The sequence below is a fragment of the Anomaloglossus baeobatrachus genome, chromosome 3 (genome assembly GCF_048569485.1).
Source record: "Anomaloglossus baeobatrachus isolate aAnoBae1 chromosome 3, aAnoBae1.hap1, whole genome shotgun sequence".
NCBI classification, from domain to species: Eukaryota; Metazoa; Chordata; class Amphibia; order Anura; family Aromobatidae; genus Anomaloglossus; species Anomaloglossus baeobatrachus.
The window spans coordinates 583,870,005-583,888,686 of record NC_134355.1 but is presented as its reverse complement, the minus strand read 5'-3'; the positions used below and the strand labels follow the sequence as shown (position 1 = coordinate 583,888,686).

The 18,682-nt window shown below is 45.9% G+C and overlaps 1 protein-coding gene across 1 annotated transcript in view; it reads left to right on the top strand.

Annotated features, from left to right (window-relative positions):
- Positions 1-18,682, top strand: part of LOC142296903 (E3 ubiquitin-protein ligase TRIP12-like) — a 498,462-nt gene that overhangs the window by 205,525 nt on the left and 274,255 nt on the right. Inside the window, exon 15 of the mRNA XM_075341010.1 lies at positions 9,652-9,880. Within this exon, the coding sequence (XP_075197125.1) occupies positions 9,652-9,880 (229 nt within the window). The remainder of the gene's footprint in view (positions 1-9,651; positions 9,881-18,682) is intronic.

Here is an 18,682-nt window from a genome sequence, read left to right as displayed (position 1 = left end):
CACTCTGACTTCAGAGAGTCAATCCAGAAACACGACGCTCATCCAGAAAGGCGTTTCTCTAAACGTTCTAAGGATACACGTTTTCCTTTCCCCCCTGATGTGGTCAAGCGCTGGACCCAGTGTCCAAAAGTAGACCCCCCGATTTCCAAACTTGCAGCTAGATCCATAGTTGCAGTGGAGGATGGCGCTTCACTTAAGGATGCCAATGACAGACAGATGGACCTTTGGTTAAAATCTGTCTATGAAGCTATCGGCGCGTCGTTTGCTCCAGCATTCGCAGCCGTATGGGCACTCCAAGCTATTTCAGCTGGTTTAGCAAAAGTGGATGCTATCATACATCCAGCGGTGCCGCAAGTGCCGTCCCTTACCTCGCAGATGTCTGCGTTTGCGTCTTACGCTATCAATGCGGTCCTGGAATCTACCAGCCGCACCTCAATGGCGTCCGCCAATTCGGTAGTTTTGCGCAGAGCCTTGTGGTTAAAGGACTGGAAAGCAGATGCTGGTTCCAAAAAATGTTTAACCAGCTTGCCTTTATCTAGAGATAGACTGTTTGGCGAGCCATTGGCTGACATCATTAAACAGTCCAAGGGTAAAGACTCTTCCTTACCCCAGCCCAGATCAAGCAAACCTCAGCAGAAAAAATGGCAGCAGAGGTTTCAGTCCTTTCGAGGTTCGGGCAAGAAACAATTCTCCTCGTCCAAAGGGACTCAGAGGACGCAAAGAGTCTCAGATTCCTGGCGGGCTCACGCACGCCCCAAGAAAGCAAATGGAGGAACCGCTTCCAAAGCGGCTACCTCATGACTTCCAGCCCCCCCCCTCCGCATCTCCGGTCGGGGGCAGGCTCTCCCGCTTTTCCGACATTTGGATGTCACAGGTCAAAGACCGGTGGGTGACAAACATTTTGTCTCGCGGGTACAGAATCGAGTTCAGTTCTCGTCCTCCAGCTCGGTTCTTCAGAACCTCCCCACAACCAGACCGAGCAGATGCCCTGCTGCAGGCGGTGGACTCCCTAAGAGCGGAAGGAGTAGTGGTTCCTGTACCGCCTCAGGAACAAGGGCGAGGGTTTTACTCCAATCTCTTTGTGGTTCCAAAAAAGGACGGCTCGTTCCGTCCTGTTCTGGATCTAAAGCTGCTCAACAAACATGTGCACGCCAGACGGTTCCGGATGGAAACCCTCCGCTCTGTCGTTGCCTCAATGTCTCAAGGAGACTTCCTTGCCTCAATAGACATCAAAGATGCTTATCTCCACGTGCCAATTGCTACAGAACATCAACGTTTTCTACGTTTTGTGATAGGAAACGACCATCTTCAGTTCGTAGCTCTGCCATTCGGTCTGGCGACAGCCCCCCGGGTCTTCACCAAGGTCATGGCGGCGGTGGTAGCAGTCTTGCACTCTCAGGGACACTCGGTGATCCCTTACCTAGACGATCTACTTGTCAAGGCACCCTCTCAAGAGGCATGCCAACTCAGTCTACATGCTACGCTGGAGACTCTACAGACGTTCGGATGGATCATCAACTTTCCAAAGTCGAATCTGTCACCGTCACAGTCGCTAACGTATCTTGGCATGGAGTTTCATACTCGAGCAGCGAGAGTGAAGCTTCCGCTGAACAAGCAGCGGTCCCTACAGACAGGGGTGCAATCCCTCCTTCAAGGCCAGTCGCACCCCTTACGGCGCCTCATGCACTTCCTCGGGAAGATGGTGGCAGCCATGGAAGCAGTTCCCTTTGCGCAGTTTCATCTGCGCCCACTTCAATGGGACATTCTCCGCCAATGGGACGGGAAGTCAACGTCCCTGGACAGGAAAGTCTCTCTTTCCCAGACGGCCAAGGACTCTCTACAATGGTGGCTCCTTCCCACCTCATTGTCTCAGGGAAGATCCTTCCTGCCCCCATCCTGGGCAGTGGTCACGACAGATGCGAGTCTGTCAGGGTGGGGAGCAGTGTTTCTCCACCACAGGGCCCAGGGGACGTGGACTCCGCAGGAGTCCACCCTTCAGATCAATGTTCTGGAAATCAGGGCAGTGTATCTTGCCCTACTGGCCTTCCAACAGTGGCTGGAAGGAAAGCAGATCCGAATCCAGTCGGACAACTCCACAGCGGTGGCATACATCAACCACCAAGGAGGGACGCGCAGTCGGCAAGCATTCCAAGAAGTCCGGCGCATTCTAATGTGGGTGGAGGACACAGCATCCACCATATCCGCGGTTCACATCCCAGGCGTAGAAAATTGGGAAGCAGACTTCCTCAGTCGCCAGGGCATGGACGCAGGGGAGTGGTCCCTTCACCCGGACGTGTTTCAGGAAATCTGTCGCCGATGGGGAGTGCCGGACGTCGACCTAATGGCGTCCCGGCACAACAACAAGGTCCCGGCATTCATGGCGAGGTCGCGCGATCAAAGAGCTCTGGCGGCAGACGCATTAGTTCAAGATTGGTCGCAGTTCCGGCTCCCATACGTCTTCCCACCTCTGGCACTCTTGCCCAGAGTGTTACGCAAGATCAGATCCGATTGCAGACGCGTCATACTCGTCGCCCCAGACTGGCCGAGGAGATCGTGGTATCCGGATCTGTGGCATCTCACGGTCGGTCGACCGTGGTCACTGCCAGACCGACCAGACTTACTGTCCCAAGGGCCGTTTTTCCATCAGAATTCTGCGGCCCTGAACCTGACTGTGTGGCCATTGAGTCCTGGATCCTAGCGTCTGCAGGATTATCCCAAGGAGTTGTAGCCACAATGAGACAGGCTAGAAAGTCGACTTCTGCTAAGATCTACCACAGAACGTGGAAGATTTTCTTATCCTGGTGTTCCGCTCAGGGAGTGTCTCCCTGGCCATTTGCATTGCCCACTTTTCTTTCTTTCCTGCAATCGGGGTTAGAAAAGGGCTTGTCGCTCAGCTCCCTTAAAGGGCAAGTATCGGCACTATCCGTGTTTTTTCAGAAGCGTCTAGCACGTCTTCCTAAGGTGCGCACGTTCCTGCAGGGGGTCTGTCATATTGTGCCCCCATACAAGCGGCCGTTAGATCCATGGGATCTGAACAGGGTACTAGTTGCTCTCCAGAAGCCGCCTTTCGAGCCTCTGAAGGAAGTTTCCTTTTCTCGCCTGTCACAGAAAGTGGCGTTTCTTGTTGCGATCACATCGCTTCGGCGAGTGTCGGAGCTGGCAGCTCTGTCATCCAAGGCTCCCTTCCTGGTGTTCCACCAGGACAAGGTTGTGCTGCGCCCCATTCCGGAGTTTCTCCCTAAGGTCGTCTCCTCGTTTCATCTTAATCAGGATATATCCTTGCCTTCCTTTTGTCCTCATCCGGTTCACCGGTATGAAAAGGACTTACGTTTGCTGGATCTGGTGAGAGCACTCAGAATCTACATTTCCCGCACGGCGCCCATGCGCCGTTCCGATGCACTTTTTGTCCTTGTCGCTGGTCCGCGCAAGGGGTTGCAGGCTTCTAAAGCCACCCTGGCTCGATGGATCAAAGAACCAATTCTAGAGGCCTACCGTTCTGCGGGGCTTCCGGTTCCTTCAGGGCTAAAAGCCCACTCAACCAGAGCCGTGGGTGCGTCCTGGGCATTACGACACCAGGCTTCGGCTCAACAGGTGTGCCAGGCAGCTACCTGGTCGAGTCTGCACACTTTCACCAAACATTATCAGGTGCATACCTATGCTTCGGCGGATGCCAGCTTAGGTAGAAGAGTCCTGCAGGCGGCAGTGACATCCCCGTAGGGGAGGGCTGTTTTGCAGCTCTAACATGAGGTATCTCTTTACCCACCCAGGGACAGCTTTTGGACGTCCCAATCGTCTGGGTCTCCCAATAGAGCGCTGAAGAAGAAGGGAATTTTGTTACTTACCGTAAATTCCTTTTCTTCTAGCTCTTATTGGGAGACCCAGCACCCGCCCTGTTGTCCTTCGGGATTTTTTTGTTGTATTGCGGGTACACATGTTGTTCATGTTGAACGGTTTTTCAGTTCTCCGACGTTATTCGGAGTTAATTTGTTTAAACCAGTTATTGGCTTCCTCCTTCTTGCTTTGGCACTAAAACTGGAGAACCCGTGATACCACGGGGGGGTATAGCCAGAAGGGGAGGGGCCTTGCACTTTTTAGTGTAGTGCTTTGTGTGGCCTCCGGAGGGCAGTAGCTATACCCCAATCGTCTGGGTCTCCCAATAAGAGCTAGAAGAAAAGGAATTTACGGTAAGTAACAAAATTCCCTTCTTTACATTAAATAAATAATTTAAAACAAAAAACGTGAGGTCCCCCCCAAATTGGATCACCAGCCAAGGTAAAGCGGACAGCTGTGGTCTGGTATTCTCAGACTAGGGAGGTCCACTGTTATTGGACACTCCCCAGCCTAAAAATAGCAGGCCACAGCCGCCCCAGAAGTCGCGCATCCATTAGATGTGCCAATCCTGGTGCTTCGCCCCACCTCATCCCGTTGCCCTGGTGCGGTGGCAAACGGGGTAATATATGGGGTTGATGCCAGATGTGTAATGTCACCTGGCATCAAGCCCTGGGGTTAGTGATGTCAAGCGTCTATCAGATACCCGACATCACCAACCCAGTCAGTAAGAAATAAAAAATAGACAACAAAAAAAGTTGTATTTGAAAAAACACTCTCCAAAACATTCCCTCTTTCACCAATTTATTGAAAAGAACAATCAATTCCAGGTCCGGCGTAATCCAATAAGGGGGTCCCACGATGATCCATACCATAGTCAATGTCCCAGTCAATGAAGAACACAATGTTCTCCATTGGCTGGGAGAGCAGTGCAGTGACCTGAGCTAACATCAATAGGTCAGCCCAGGTCACTGCAAGGGATGACGAGCGCTGCCATCAGGAGTTTAGATGAGAACATTACCTGCATTGACAATCTCCTGCACTGCTGACGTCAGCGCTGTCACTGATTTCTATGCCTGCCGCGTTCTCAGCAGTATGGCGATAGCCCGTGACGTCACCGCTAGTCACAGTCTCGGGCCGTCCGCGAGACGGGCATAGAAGTCAGTGACAGCGGTGACGTCAGCAGAGCAGGAGATCGTCACAGCAGGTAATGATCTCATCTAACCTGACAGCAGCGCTCGTCATCCCCGCGGCTCTCAGCACTGCAGGGTGAGAAGCTGCTGATACTACGGGCAGACACTGACACTGCAGGGCAGGCAGCCGCGGGGCTGGAGCGGGACACAGACTGCACGGGCACCTGGAGGTCACACGGAAGTGCTTCTGTGCGGCATCCAGGGAGTGTGATCTGTGTGTTTACTCTGCTCCGCTTCCTCTTCCTGTCATAATGACATCACTCCCCTGCAAAACCGCAGGCAGTGATGAGCATTACCGCAGGTAAACCGTGGGTATACCGGGGTATACCGCACATCATTTGCTTCCTGCGGTATACCCGCGGTATTTCGCGATTACATTACAGTGAATGGAGTGAAATACCGCAGGTACAGTTAGGTCCAGAAATATTTGGACAGTGACACAATTTTCGCGAGTTGGGCTCTGCATGCCACCACATTGGATTTGAAATGAAACCTCTACAACAGAATTCAAGTGCAGATTGTAACGTTTAATTTGAAGGTTTGAACAAAAATATCTGATAGAAATTGTAGGAATTGTACACATTTCTTTACAAACACTCCACATTTTAGGAGGTCAAAAGTAATTGGACAAATAAACCAAACCCAAACAAAATATTTTTATTTTCAATATTTTGTTGCGAATCCTTTGGAGGCAATCACTGCCTTAAGTCTGGAACCCATGGACATCACCAAACGCTGGGTTTCCTCCTTCTTAATGCTTTGCCAGGCCTTTACAGCCGCAGCCTTCAGGTCTTGCTTGTTTGTGGGTCTTTCCGTCTTAAGTCTGGATTTGAGCAAGTGAAATGCATGCTCAATTGGGTTAAGATCTGGTGATTGACTTGGCCATTGCAGAATGTTCCACTTTTTTGCACTCATGAACTCCTGGGTAGCTTTGGCTGTATGCTTGGGGTCATTGTCCATCTGTACTATGAAGCACCGTCCGATCAACTTTGCGGCATTTGGCTGAATCTGGGCTGAAAGTATATCCCGGTACACTTCAGAATTCATCCGGCTACTCTTGTCTGCTGTTATGTCATCAATAAACACAAGTGACCCAGTGCCATTGAAAGCCATGCATGCCCATGCCATCACGTTGCCTCCACCATGTTTTACAGAGGATATGGTGTGCTTTGGATCATGTGCCGTTCCCTTTCTTCTCCAAACTTTTTTCTTCCAATCATTCTGGTACAGGTTGATCTTTGTCTCATCTGTCTATAGAATACTTTTCCAGAACTGAGCTGGCTTCATGAGGTGTTTTTCAGCAAATTTAACTCTGGCGTGTCTATTTTTGGAATTGATGAATGGTTTGCATCTAGATGTGAACCCTTTGTATTTACTTTTATGGCGTCTTCTCTTTACTGTTGACTTAGAGACAGATACACCTACTTCACTGAGAGTGTTCTGGACTTCAGTTGATGTTGTGAACGGGTTCTTCTTCACCAAAGAAAGTATGCGGCGATCATCCACCACTGTTGTCATCCGTGGACGCCCAGGCCTTTTTGAATTCCCAAGCTCACCAGTCAATTCCTTTTTTCTCAGAATGTACCCGACTGTTGATTTTGCTACTCCAAGCATGTCTGCTATCTCTCTGATGGATTTTTTCTTTTTTTACAGCCTCAGGATGTTCTGCTTCACCTCAATTGAGAGTTCCTTAGACCGCATGTTGTCTGGTCACAGCAACAGCTTCCAAATGCAAAGCCACACACCTGTAATCAACCCCAGACCTTTTAACTACTTCATTGATTACAGGTTAACGAGGGAGACGCCTTCAGAGTTAATTGCAGCCCTTAGAGTCCCTTGTCCAATTACTTTTGGTCCCTTGAAAAAGAGGAGGCTATGCATTACAGAGCTATGATTCCTAAACCCTTTCTCCGATTTGGATGTGAAAACTCTCATATTGCAGCTGGTAGTGTGCACTTTCAGCCCATATTATATATATAATTGTATTTCTGAACATGTTTTTGTAAACAGCTAAAATAACAAAACTTGTGTCACTGTCCAAATATTTCTGGCCCTGACTGTATCTGCGGAAAAGAAGTGACATGCACATTTTCTCAATTCTGCAGAAAGAATTTTCTTGAGAAAAAAACGCAGTGTGCGCACAGCTATTTTTTTCCCCATAGGTTTTCCTGGGAATTGTCTGCAGAAAGATTACAAACATTTCTCAAGAAATTTCTGCAGCAAAACCGCGAGTAAAAACTCAGTGTGCGCACAGGGCCTAACAGACCTGCTGCCATAATAATGGTGTGACACCGCTCCCCCGCCAACCACTCCAACGCGCGTTTCACACCGCTTCCCTGAGGATTATATTAGGTATTTTACCACTACAATGATATTGTAATCTGTATAACTATTGTTAGGTCCACACTGGTTTGATTTGCAAACATTATCATCTGCAGCCATTGTAATTAAGTGCCAGAATATAACAATTCAACTTGTAGTGATGGTTTATGGCACATGTTCTATCCCTTAGGCCACATTTACGTGACGAAACGTAACGTTTTTGTCACGTACGTGTTAAAGGGGTGGTTTTGTCCCCGTGTGCCGTGTTTATGGCACGTACGTGTTCTCCGTGTGTTATACGTAATAACACACGGAGAACGGAAAGCCACGCCTTACCTGCATCATCCGGTGCTGTCTGTGGTGCTGAATGACAGCGTCCGGCTAAAGCCACGCCTCGCTGATGCTGCTTCTGGCTCCCAGTGAAGGAGAAGCGTTGTTCAAATTCACTGGGGGACGGATACAGGGGACAGCTGCGGCAGAAACTGCAGGTATGGTGGAGGGGAGTATGTTTTTTTTATTATTTTTACACTGACACGTGTCTTTCTCCGGTGTGTGTCACACGGGCCTGCATCCACACTACATCCGTGTGGTACGGGTGCGGGCCGTGTGACACCCGTGCTGCCGGAGCAACACTGACATGTCAGCACTTTTAAAAAATGGACACATGTAAGTACGGAACGGACACACATTCCGTTCCTGAATACTTACGTGTGTCCAAAACAATAACAATACATAGGACCACGTGGGGCCGTGTCTCCAGTACGTGAAAAAAAAGGCACGGATGTGTGTCGCAGGCCTAATGGTGTTTGACCTGCTCTCCCTGCCTTCAGGTTCTTTTTTAGATTTTTATCATTGTCTATGTCTACAATGTCCTTGTGTATTTTGTATTTTTAATTGCCATCAATAAAAACAAACTTTTTAACTAATTCATAGGTGTTATTGGGATAATTTGGTATTCTCTGCTTTCGTATATCCCGATTGGATATGGTTTGCTAATCTATGGTCAATCTTCTAATTTTGGGTTTATCACTTTAACATTTGCAGTTAATAGGAATAGCTTTAGTAATACATTTTTTAAAAAGAAAATTAGAAAATCTGTGAAGAAACATCGACTATAGAAAAATATACGGTAATGACAATGAGATCCAAAACAGTGCTGGAAAACTGTTTGTTTTTAAAGTATGTGAAAGGAAAGCAGATTCCTGAGCCGGGCCTAAATGGTAAAAACAAAGCTGCTTGCAACGGCTTTTTGTTTACTAAAGGGAAATTTTCTGTAAGTTTTTTTTCTTTTTTTTAATTATGTGAAAAGAGTTGTATCTGATTATCCATCCATTCTTTTCTTTTAGTTCAACCTTAGGCTATGTGCGCACGTTGCGTAAATACATGCAGTTACGCTGCGCTTTGTACCGCAGCGTAACTACATGCGTCCTGCGTCCCCTGCACAGTCTATGGAGATTGTGCAGGGGCCGTGCGCACGTGGCGTCTTAGAGCGCAGCGCTTCGGCTGCTGCCCGAAGCGCTGCGTTCTAGAAGTGACATGTCTGTCTATGGCAGGAGCTGCAGGCAAAGCGCATGGAATCGGCTTTTTTTTTTTTCTCTACGGACATTTTCTGCAGCGATTTGAAGCGCACGTGTGCTCTTCAGATCGCTGCAGAAAATTCTGAAGTGACTGTACGCAACGTGCGCACATAGCCTTACGGTGTCCTGAGGACAGTCTTACCTTTATCGTGCAGTTAAGCGGGCTTTACATGCTACAAAATATCTAACGATGTCTCGGCGGGGTCACATCGTAAGTGACGCACATCCGGCATCGTTAGTGACGTAATTGCGTGTGACACCTACGTGCGATTCGGATTGTACGAAAAACCGTTGATCGCATACACGTCGTTCAAAAGCTAAAAATTGAACATCCGGTTGTTCAATGTTCCCGAGGCAGCACACATCGCAGTGTGTGACACACCGGGAACGATGAACACAGCTTACCTGCGTCCCGCCTGTAATGCGTAAGAAAGGAGGTGGGCGGAATGTTTACGTCCCGCTCATCTCCGCCCCTCCGCTTCTATTGGCCGGCCGCTGTGTGACGCCGAATGTCCCTCCCACTTAAGGAAGTGGACGTTCGCTGCCCACAGCGAGGTCGTATGGAAGGTAAGTACGTGTGACGGATTTTAATCGTTTGTGCGACACGGGCAACAAATTGAACTTGCCGCACATACGATGGCGGCGGGTGCGATCGCTTACGAGATCGCATGTCTAATTGTAACGTGTAAAGCAGCCTTTAGTTTCTGACTTTGTCCCCTTTGTAATCATAGGTGGTCAATCTGAGCTAAAATGGGATGATGCCAGGGCCCAGTTGATGAGAGAGGACCCTGAGCTGGCGAAGTCTTTTATTAATACCTTGTTTGGAGCGCTTTATGAAGTGTATAGCTCTTCTGCGGGACCGGACATCACACATAACTGCATTAGAGCAATCCTTAGCATCATTTATTTTGCTGATGCTAAACTCCTAAAAGATGTTTTAAAAAACCATGCTGTGTCCAGGTACGAGTTCTAATATTCTCTTTTTAGCCTCTAAAAATATTGTTTCTAAATGTGAATTCTTATTTTTGCTTCTGGATTTACACTGATGAGCAAAAGTGTAACAATATTTTGAATGTTTGACTTTCAGGCTCCGTATCTCACCGTTCACTAAAACTTTAAGCGTGAGACTACCTTCATTTTATAGAAAATCATTTTGGCTATCTCATACATACATTTCACTTGCAGTTATTTAGCATTTGATTAGTTTTGCAGATTCTTGTCATGTCACGGCATTATTACTGTTTTGCTTCTAAAAATCTCAGTTTAAATTTTTATTATTTTGTTAGCATTTTGTAAATCCACCTTTGGCTTACAAAACTGTCTGAATCCTTATGAAAAAATTGGTTTAAAAAAAAAATTGAGAGTCCTCAGTGGTTGATACATTTTAATGGCTAACTGAAAAGATGGTAATAATAGCAAGCTTTCTAGACTACTCAGGTGTTTTCATCAGGCATGGTATAACACAAAATCTTAAGAGTCACATATTTATACCTAGACATAGAATAGAGAAGTAAATAAGACAAGTGATATTAAGAAGAACCATCAGTATGGGAAGGGGACGAACAGTTGTGGCAGGAATATATTGGAGCAGTTCAGAGATAAGGAGGGTGAAAATTTTATTGTCATGTGATTGGGGTCTGGTCAAGAGTTGTGATGGCCCCATCTGATCTGAGGAGCTGATGTCCATGATGCTGTGATTAGGGTTACAAAAATGTTTGGCCACAGGTAGAGCTATTCTTTTTTTATTTGTGTGGCGTTGAGAATTAATCCTTGTTTTAAGCTTTTTTCCAGTCTCCCCTACATTCAGACCCCCAGTTGGAAATTTGGTACATATAATTGAAGCGTAACTGTTGTTTCAATTTTTATATAATAATAATGTAGAGCAAGTGATTTTAAGAAATTGTTAAATATACTTTATAAATGAAATCAGGAAGTAAAGCTTTAAAAAAAGTTCTGGAATATGTCCCCCTAGGCTGTTTATCAACCAGACATAAGATCGTTGTTATGGAAAATCCATATTCAGCTCCCCACACACTGCATACTGACTTCTGAGGGTGGGGGGGGGCGGAGGCTACACAGTGTGCAGCTCCCAACAGCAGCTGATGTAGGGTCAGTTTACCTCAGGCTGCTGCACAGTGCTGAGCTCTGTCAGGGTGTCAGCACAAGCTCTTCTGCTATCCCTAACACAAGATTATTTGATCTGACTTCCAGCTCTGCTCAGCAGTGAAGTGTGTGGTCAGCTACCGACTTGGCACACGGCCCTCTTGCATTGTGCACACAGCCCCCTCCTCCTGCCCTGTGGACAAGCTACTCTGATGTCATTTAGCTCCTGCTCTGCTCAATAAGATGGTACTTCTCAGTTGCTGTCTCCTGTGTTGTTTGACTGTGGTACAATTTCAGTCAATGTGAATCAGCACATTCAAAAAATGTATTATGCACTACACACTACAACTCTGTCCAGCAGTCCACACTCTGCTAACATTAGAGACAGATAAGATTCAGATAGATATCTCTATACATATCTATCATATCTATCTATCTATCTATGCACCTATTGATCTACTGTATATCTATCATATCTATCTATAATCTATCTATCTATTCATCTATTGATCTACTGTATATCTTGTTCTATCTGTAGGTCTATTATATTATTATTATTTATTATTATTATAGCGCCATTTATTCCATGGCGCTTTACAAGTGAAAGAGGGTATACGTACAACAATCATTAACAGTACAAAACAGACTGGTATAGGAGGAGAGAGGACCCTGTCCGCGAGGGCTCACAGTCTACAGGGAATGGGTGATGGTACAATAGGTGAGGACAGAGCTGGTTGCGCAGTGGTGTACTGGACTGAGGGTTATTGTAGGTTGTAGGCTTGTTGGAAGAGATGGGTCTTGAGGTTCCTCTTGAAGCTTTCCACGGTAGGGGAGAGTCTGATATGCTGAGGTAGATTGTTCCAGAGTATGGGGGAGGCACGGGAGAAATCTTGTACACGATTGTGGGAAGAGGAGAAAAGAGAGGAGTAGAGAAGGAGATCTTGTGAGGATCTGAGGTTGCATGCAGGTAGGTACCGGGAGATTAGGTCACAGATGTAAAGAGGAGACAGGTTGTGGATGGCTTTGTATGTCATGGTTAATGTTTTGAACTGGAGTTATTGGGCGATGGGAAGCCAGTGAAGGGATTGGCAGAGTGGCGAGGCTGGGGAATAGCGAGAGGAGAGGTGGATGAAGCGGGCCGCAGAGTTTAGGATAGATTAGAGGGGTGCAAGAGTGTTGGAAGGGAGGCCAGAGAGCAGGAGGTTGCAGTAGTCGAGGCGGGAGATGATGAGGGCATGCACTAATATTTTTGCTGATTCTTAGTTAAGGAAAGCACAGATCCGGGAGATATTTTTGGGTTGTAGTCTGCATAAGGTGAAGAGGGCTTTGATGTGTGGCTTGAAGGATAGAGCAGAGTCGAGGGTTACTCCAAGGCAACGAGCTTGTGAGACTGGGGAGAGTGAGCAACCATCAAGTTTAATGGAAAGGCTTGTTGGAGGAGATGAGTGAGGAGGAGGAAAGACAATGAACTCTGTTTTGTCCATGTTAAGCTTTAGGAATCGCGCAGAGAAGAAGGATGAAATATCAGACAGACATTGTGGAATTTTGGTTAGTAGAGAGGTAATGTCAGGTCCAGAGAGGTAGATCTGTGTATCATCGGCATAGAGATGATACTAGAAGCTGTGGGACTCTATGAGCTGTCCCAGGCCGAAGGTGTAGATAGAGAACAGCAGGGATCCAAGAACTGAGCCTTGGGGGACACCGACAGATAGGGGGCGAGATGAGGAAGTGGTGTGAAAATGGGAGACACTGAAAGTTTGGTCGGTTAGGTATGAGGAGATCCAAGATAGGGCCAAGTCTGTGATGCACAGAGATGAGAGAATTGGTAGTAGGAGGCAGGGCTGTGGAGTCAGTAAGCTAAACCTTCGACTCCGATTCCTCAATTTCCCTTGCTCCGACTCCACGACTCCGACTCCCACATATACAGTGCCTACAAGTAGTATTCAACCCCCTGTAGATTTAGCAGGTTTGATAAGATGCAAATAAGTTAGAGCCTGCAAACTTCAAACAAGAGCAGGATTTATTAACAGATGCATAAATCTTACAAACCAACAAGTTATGTTGCTCAGTTAAATTTTAATAAATTTTCAACATAAAAGTGTGGGTCAATTATTATTCAACCCGTAGGTTTAATATTTTGTGGAATAACACTTGTTTGCAATTACAGCTAATAATCGTCTTTTATAAGACCTGATCAGGCCGGCACAGGTCTCTGGAGTTATCTTGGCCCACTCCTCCATGCAGATCTTCTCCAAGTTATCTAGGTTCTTTGGGTGTCTCATGTGGACTTTAATCTTGAGCTCCTTCCACAAGTGTTCAATTGGGTTAAGGTCAGGAGACTGACTAGGCCACTGCAACACCTTGATTTTTTCCCTCTTGAACCAGGCCTTGGTTTTCTTGGCTGTGTGCTTTGGGTCGTTGTCTTGTTGGAAGATGAAATGACGACCCATCTTAAGATCCTTGATGGAGGAGCGGAGGTTCTTGGCCAAAATCTCCAGGTAGGCCGTGCTATCCATCTTCCCATGGATGCGGACCAGATGGCCAGGCCCCTTGGCTGAGAAACAGCCCCACAGCATGATGCTGCCACCTCCATGCTTGACTGTAGGGATATTATTCTTGGGGTCGTATGCAGTGCCATCCAGTCTCCAAACGTCACGTGTGTGGTTGGCACCAAAGATCTCGATCTTGGTCTCATGAGACCAGAGAACCTTGAACCAGTCTGTCTCAGAGTCCTCCAAGTGATCATGAGCAAACTGTAGACGAGCCTTGACATGACGCTTTGAAAGTAAAGGTACCTTACGGGCTCGTCTGGAACGGAGACCATTGCGGTGGAGTACGTTACTTATGGTATTGACTGAAACCAATGTCCCCACTGCCATGAGATCTTCTTGGAGCTCCTTCCTTGTTGTCCTTGGCTTAGCCTTGACTCTTCGGACAAGCCTGGCCTTGGCACGGGTGGAAACTTTCAAAGGCTGTCCAGGCCGTGGAAGGCTAACAGTAGTTTCATAAGCCTTCCACTTCCGGATGATGCTCCCAACAGTGGAGACAGGTAGGCCCAACTCCTTGGAAAGGGTTTTGTACCCCTTGCCAGCCTTGTGACCCTCCACGATCTTGTCTCTGATGGCCTTGGAATGCTCCTTTGTCTTTCCCATGTTGACCAAGTCTGAGTGCTGTTCACAAGTTTGGGGAGGGCCTTAATTAGTCAGAAAAGGCTGGAAAAAGAGATAATTAATCCAAACATGTGAAGCTCATTGTTCTTTGTGCCTGAAATACTTCTTAATACTTTAGGGGAACCAAACAGAATTCTGGTAGATTGAGGGGTTGGATAATAAATGACCCTCTGAATAAACTTTTCACAATTTAAAAAAAAAAAAAAAAAAAAGAAATAACATTCTTTTTTGCTGCAGTGCATTTCACACTTCCAGGCTGATCTACAGTCCAAATGTCACAATGCCAAGTTAATTCCGAATGTGTAAACCTGCTAAATCTGCAGGGGGTTGAATACTACTTGTAGGCACTGTATGCTTATAGTTAAGTGAAAAATGTATTGTAGTACAATGTGAACATCAGACATGTAATCATTTTAATGATACAATAATCAAGATATTTAGATAGAACGTAAAATATATTTATTGAAATACAACCTTAGAACACAAAAACTGTAATAAATTGTAAATATGATATACAATATGTAATATACAGTAGATTACATATATATCTTGTGTGTGCATGTATAAAATATATACACACCGTATTTTTCGATTTATAAGACGCACTTTTGTTCCCCCAAATTTTGGGGGAAAGTAGGGGGTGCGTCTTATAAACCGAATATACGGATTATATACTGCAGGGTCCAGGGGACGTGGGGGCCGCTCTGGAGCGGTGCTGGGGGCTGTTGGGGGGGGCTGGTGGAGGTTGGTGAAGCTGCGGGAGGGAGCCTTTGATCTCCTGCTCCCGCTCATATAATATGCACAGCCGCTGTCCATCACCGTGGTGCTGAAACTGCACCGCGGCGATGGGCTGGGGGAGCTGCGCATATTATATCTGCCTGTGCTCCCTTTGATCGCACATGCACCCCTGTGTTAGATATGGCCCCCATGCTGCCCATAGTAAAATAAAAAAAAAACCTCTTTACTTACCCCCTTCAGCGTGTCTCCCCGGTTTCCCTCCTGGTGCTGTGATCATGCACGCAGAGATTTCACTCTGCTGTGCCGATCACATGAGCGGGACCGTGAACCAGGAAATGCAGGCAGGAGGCCGGAGCTCAACCCCAAGGAGGGGGACACGAGGGAGCACAGTGCTGGAGAAGGTAAGGGAAACGTTTATTTCTTTATCGTTCCTTTGGGAGACCCAGACCATGGCACACAAAGTACTACACTTAAAAGTGTAGCTCCTCCCTCTGAGCTTATACACCCCCTGGTAGCCAGTCCTAGCCAGTTTATTGCTTTGTGTCAGGAGGCATACATCCACACATGCATTCTCATCTGATTTGTTTGACTTTTGGAAAGAGTTTGAAGAAAAGCAGGTCCATGTCTGGACTCCCGGCATGTCCCTTCTCACCCCACTGTGTCGGCGGTGTTGTTAAGGTTGATTTACAAGGCTGCAGCCTTACATGCCGCGCTCCTTCACCATCCCTTCTAGGCTCTGGCTTGAAGTGGGAGCCAGCACGGTCTCCATGCCTGGCAGGAGTCCGGTCTCCATCCACAGCCCCTTGAGGATTCCGTTGGACCGGAGCACTCATCCCCAGGACATGGCCCTGCGTCTCAGCAGCTAAGTACCTGAGATGTTTATGTTGGTGTCTTGCTAAATTCTACTAAAAAGGGGGCTGAAAGCCCGTACTTACGAAGCGCTCACTGATATCCTAATCAGGCACGAATACTAATATTCTTTATAGCAAGATACTATTTATTTTAATAGCACATGAATATAATCAATGGTACATAGGCATTTAGAACTATAGTCATAGAAACTTATACAATAACAGAAATATGCATCAACATTACCGTTATGTTGTAGCAATCCTTTCACATCGGAGGGAACTCGAGTTAATGATAAGGAATCAACATGGCATCATCTTGCATCACAGGAACAGTGCGTACGTACACTTCAATGTCCTGGAAGGTATCCCCTTAACATTAAACGAGTCCGGTGTATTTTTATAGGAAAATTTGTAGGTTGTTTAAATGGTCACCAGCATGTGACATCTGAGTCATGTTCATGTAACTTGACCACAAGCTGCTGTGGTCACCGGCAGCTTCCTGCACATTTCCTGCACATCCTGCCAGTTGACAACTGACCGACCATAGTGTTAGTGAAATATTGCAATGAGCCGTAAATTTCATATGCAAGCTTCCTTAAACCTGTCTTTAAGCTAACCACAAGTTTCCGGTAAGTGGAACTGTAAATGTTACTTCCTCTTTATCTTAAAACTGCTTCAAAACCTGGTTGACATGTATTCCTTGGTCATCATTATTGGCCATCCAAAGGACATCTTTTTGATACTGAATTATTGATAGGTCAAATAATATCTGGGATCACTCCTATCTTTTATGATTATGATTATGCCTATCTAATCACACATTCAAACTTCAGTCATATCACATTGGTATCACAATCGGTCCTTGATCCCAGGGATTATTTTCCATCATCAGTATTCCACTAGAAGAAGATCACTCGGAATATACCATACCATGACCAAGAAATATTGTTTGCCACAAATTTTGTTTTCTTGGTTTGTTTAGATAAACGTTGAATCACAAATATAATCACTTTCACTACTTTGTACAGTATATTAAAAATAAAAGCAATATTATCTGAAAAGCTCCCTTGAATATCATGTGTTTTGGCATTTGCTCGATATTCAAAGGAATCATTACACATTACATTTCCCAATATGTTACTACAAGTTTCACTAGACCCATTTATGAACATATTGGCATAAGGCCATAACATATCATGAATTGTCCTTTCCACTAAGCTGGGTTTAAAAGCATCTACAGTATTTATAGCTGTCCCCATAGGGATGAATCCCAGGTTAGTCAGTCCAGTCTTATATCCTAGTACCCAAATTCCTCCCTTAAAAGCCAGATATTGCAAATTGGTGACTGTTGCATTCAAATTGCCTTGCCACCATGGAAGATTGATCCATCCCACTATGGAAATGGGTACTGTTGCATTCTATAGATGAACACATCGAGTGTCTTTATCAGCAAGATGATCAGAACAACTTTTCCACTTTAAGATTTCCTCCATCGATACCGAGACATCCAGATAAGGGATACTGGTGGCTGTAACCGAAGAATGTGTACAGATCCAGCAATCTGTGTGTTGAAAATGTGATGGTGCATCAGAAATTCATTCGCCACAGGTTCCTCCTGATGTAGACTTGTCCATCCAACGACCAGAGAGGCAAACATCAAACACAGGAATTTCTCCATCTCATCACTATCGAGCTCTTCCCAGTAACCGATACCATGGATTCCGCTTATTTACCACACCTTCTGGGGGTACCACGACAGTTTCCAATGTACTGAGGGCTACACCTGAGCCAACATTTGTCCCAAATGAGGGATATGTTGTCTCCAAAAATCAAACAATCCAATATAAGACTGAGTCTCCTGTTTGGATTCAGGGACCGGAAAATTAATAATTTTCTGTCTGGCATTGGGCAAGATCTCTCTGTGCCCCTTGTTCTACTGAATCCCTAGAAATGTTACCACCTGAGACGGTCCTTGAACCTTGGCATCACTGATTTCCCATCCTTTACTCCACATATGAGCAACCAATTTTGTCAATTGATCTTTCACACTTTGCTCATCTTGTCCTTGTATCATTATATCATTGATATAATGTGAAATCTGCATTTCCTTATGACAAGACATAACCCCAAAGGAGAATTTTCCTTCGGTTCGATTAAGAGTCATCCATTTTAGGATATCAATTCCCAAATTATATTCTGGTATAGGAACTACCAGCACCGTATACTGCTTGATAGGTAAATTACCTATCTTCAAAGCTACCTGTGTCTGAACCTCGGTGATCACTTGACCACCTAGTCCAGCAATTTTTACTCTAGGTCCTTTTATTTTTTCTGGGTTTCCATGAATTAAAGTAGCCTCCGCCCCCGTGTCAATCAAAGCTGGGACTCTTTGAACATTTCCCCCTTTCCAATGTATGCTAAGATTGACGTAGGGACGTTCGTCCCTTTTTATCAATAAGGGGCTTGGCTGGCTACCTATGGTAAATCACTTCCTTCTGAACTTTCATTTACATAGACTTCAGTCTGTGTATTATCCCTTCCTTCCGTGACCTTTGTGGCCATGGCTGCAGCCAATTCTTCCCATGGATAAACTGACTGAATATCTTCCCAAGACACTTTCTTTGGGGTTTTTTCCTTTTTTCCTTCTGATTTCTTTACCTTGGGGGTTTTTGAGCCCCCTTCCACATTTGTAGTGGTCACTTTCTTTGCAGATATAACTTTCTGTTTGTACAACTTCCATAATTCTCCTGTCTCCTTTCCATCAATCTTTTCCATATTGATCCCGGCTTTAAGCAAAGCCTGGAACATGTCTTTGCAAAACACTCGTAGGGCCTCCCCTACTGATTTCTCTTTCCAATCAGGATTGTTTGGCTTACTGTTACCAACATGGCCTCCAGGGG